Below are 3,124 nucleotides of genomic sequence, written 5' to 3'. Positions count from 1 at the left end.
TTGTTCATTTAATTTTCTTTGCCTCGTAGGGTTTGGAGACGGTTCGTAGATACAAAGGTCGGTGAATTCAAAAAAGAGCTAGAATTCAAAATGTTAAAGGCTAAGAATGCTGGGGATATTCAGCCACCGGAGACCAATCTATGTGGATACTATGTCTGTGAGATGATCCGGAGATACACCTCTGAGCAGGTTCCGAGTGATACCAATGCTCAGAGGAATAACCTCCGGTGGATGCTTAGTCCAGAAGCTCGCTTCTGACCACTTCAAGAGGAACTAGCTGGATGGTTCAGCAGGGAAGTCCTCCATCCTAAAGGAGAACACTATTACGAGGACGTAGAACTTTATATGCATTAAATCATGTATGGAAACTTGTTCAAAATTGTATATGGTCATCCGATGATATTGAATATATATTGTATATTCCTCTTGAATTCTTTTTGGTTCTAATTTCAAATTTATTTGAAATTGTACATTCATATGCATGTATGTAGTACCGTAGAATATATGAAACTCCTTCAAAATTAAAATAAAGCACAAAAGAAATAAAACAATACAAATTAAACAGAAAACAGGTTTAGGGGGGGGGGCTAAAACCCTAAACCTGTGGCGGCCTTTAGTCGCGGTTGGCCAGAAGAACCGCGACTAAAGGTCCTCCGCCCCGACGGCCGCCTGGCGCCCACGTGGACGGGCCTTTAGTCGCGGTTCTTAAGGAGCCGCGACTAAAGGTGGGGGGCTTTAGTCGCGCTTATTTGGTCGCGGTTGCGCAACCGCGACTAATGGCAGTTGCGAACCGCGACCAAAGGCCTTTTTTCCACCAGTGTAACAAACATAGTACATGTTTATCAACTGAACTAAATCCTTATGCACCAGCTTAATTATCACGAACGATCTATACTTATGATGCCATTGGCATCGAGCATACTTCAAATTAAGCAGCGGCGGCGATGGCGCACTCGACGTCGCCTGCGGCGGCGTCCTTGTCGGCGCCGACCCTGCCGGCCTTCGCGGTCTGCTGCTTGTACGAGTACCGGGTGGCGACCAGCACGTAGAAGCCCAGGTTGGCGGCGGAGATGCCGGCCAGCAGCCAGTAGAAGAGGTCCAGCCTGCTCCGGCTCAGGTCCTTGCCGAACCACCCGTCCCGCCGCCCGCCGTGTGAGCTCAGGCGGCTCGCCGCCGCGATCAGCTGGCTGCTCAGGAAGCTCCCGGCGCCGATCACGCTCAGGTACAGCCCGATGCCCAGGCTGCGCATCGTGTCCGGCATCTGGTCGTAGAAGTACTCCTGGAGCCCCACCAGCGCGAACCCGTCGCCCACGCCCATCAGCGCGAACTGCGGCACCAGCCAGAACACCGACATGGTGACCTTGGAGTCCAGGCGGCGGCGCTCGACGACGGCCGCCACGGCCATCGCCACCACGGCGAACGCCATGCCGACGCCGATGCGCCTCAGGACGCTGATCCCGCGCTCGGCGCCCGTCGCGCGGCGCAGGCACGGCTCGAGCACCTTGTCGACGAGCGCCACGGTGGCGATCATGGCGAGCGCGGCCAGGGCGAAGACGGACGCCGGCGGGAGTACGAAGTGTGGGCCGAGGTGGCGGTCCATGGCCATGCCCTGCTTGATGAAGAAAGTGGACACCTGCGCCGCCGCCATGCCGAACGGGAGCGTGGCCACCCAGATGGGCACCATCGACACCACCAGCTTCGTCTCTTCCACCTGCGTCACCGTCGCCAGACGCCACGCCCCGCGCCAGACCTCGCCACCATGCTCAAAGATTGCCGCCTTGTCGAGACACCGGAGCTGGTCGGTGTGGCAGAGCAGCCTCTTCTTTCCGTCGTTCTCCTCGTACAGCTCGCCGGCGTCGGCTGGCAGCTGAAGGCGCCGCTTCATGACCGCAGCCACAGCAACCCGCAGCAGAGGCGTGAGGGGGCTGCCCTGCGGCACCCTGTACCGGTAGGTCCGCCACCCCGCGAGGTAGACGACGAGGGAGCAGCCCATGACGGCGGCGAGGAGCACGGTGGCGGCGCCCCATCCGACACGCTCCTGGATGTAGACGACGACGGTGACCCCGAGCAGCACCCCCGAGCAGAGCGCGCAGTTCCACCAGTTGAAGTAGGACATCTTCTGCAGCCGCTCGCCAGCGTGGCCGTCGTCGAACTGGTCGGCGCCGAAGCTCTCGAGCGCCGGTTTGTGGCCGCCGGTTCCGACGGACACGAGGTAGATCCCGACGAAGAAGAGCGTCTCGTGAACCCGCGGCACGGAGACACCACTCGGCTTCAGTCCCGGCGCCAGCTGAGCCACCGCGAGCAGGACGAGGCCGAGGAGGTAGACGGCGGTGGAGAGGAGCACGGTGCGGAAGCGACCGAGGTAGGCGTCGGCGAGGAAGCCGCCGAGGAGGGGCATGAGGGTGGTGACGCTCATCCAGTACTGGGAGTTCTCGGCGGCGACCTTCATGTCCTGGTGCAGCACCTTGGTGAGGTAGATCATGAGGCTCGTCGCTATGCCGAAGTAGCTCAGCCGCTCGCTGAACTCGATCACTGCCAAAACCATACAACAAGAACTGCCATCAACCAAACGAACAGAGAGAGACAGAGACAAAGACAAAGAGATCTGGCAGGCAGTTTGAGGAGGGAGCTTACGGATGATGAACATGGCGGCCCTCCATGAGCCGGTGGCGGCGCGGAGGGGCGGGCGGCCGCGGTGGTCGACGGAGGAGTCGTCCACCCATTTGTCCCACTCCCCATCGTCAACGTCGCCATGGCCGCCGCTTAAACCCTGCTGCTTCCTCATCACCTAATCAACCTCTCTCCAAAGTCCAAACTAACCAAAAGGACTCGCTCTACTGCGCTTTTGGACGTAGCAGATTGATCTGTGGTTCTTGGTGTGAGGTTGGGAGGAAAAGAGGTCCGGTTATATAGCCGCGCGGGTGGGACATGGACGGAGGGGGGCAGGCAGGGGATGTTGGGGGAAGAAAGGCCACGTCGCTGTGGAGATACTCTCTCTCTCTCCGTGTGTGTGTGTGTGTGTTTTTGTGTGTGCACGCGCGCGAATCGAATCCACGAAAGGAGGCCTCGTTTTTGTGTTTTTTATCAAAGTAATTGAGGGAATGAATCGGTTTGAGGAATTTGT

The 3,124-nt window shown here is 58.2% G+C and overlaps 1 protein-coding gene across 1 annotated transcript; it reads right to left on the bottom strand.

Moving 5' to 3' along the window:
• Positions 1 to 736: 736 nt before the first annotated feature.
• On the bottom strand, positions 737 to 2,863 carry LOC119312566 (protein NRT1/ PTR FAMILY 5.7-like). The gene is made up of 2 exons (XM_037588295.1): positions 2,635 to 2,863; positions 737 to 2,532 (listed from the first exon to the last, which is right to left on the bottom strand). Exons 1-2 carry the CDS (start codon positions 2,783 to 2,785, stop codon positions 929 to 931), a joined length of 1,755 nt encoding a protein of 584 aa, XP_037444192.1. The 5' UTR covers positions 2,786 to 2,863; the 3' UTR covers positions 737 to 928.
• Positions 2,864 to 3,124: the final 261 nt, after the last annotated feature.

This window comes from Triticum dicoccoides, chromosome 5B, assembly GCF_002162155.2.
Source record: "Triticum dicoccoides isolate Atlit2015 ecotype Zavitan chromosome 5B, WEW_v2.0, whole genome shotgun sequence".
Lineage (NCBI taxonomy): Eukaryota > Viridiplantae > Streptophyta > Magnoliopsida > Poales > Poaceae > Triticum > Triticum dicoccoides.
The sequence above is the reverse complement of the archived record's forward strand: the minus strand, read 5'-3'. Positions and strand labels throughout refer to the sequence as shown.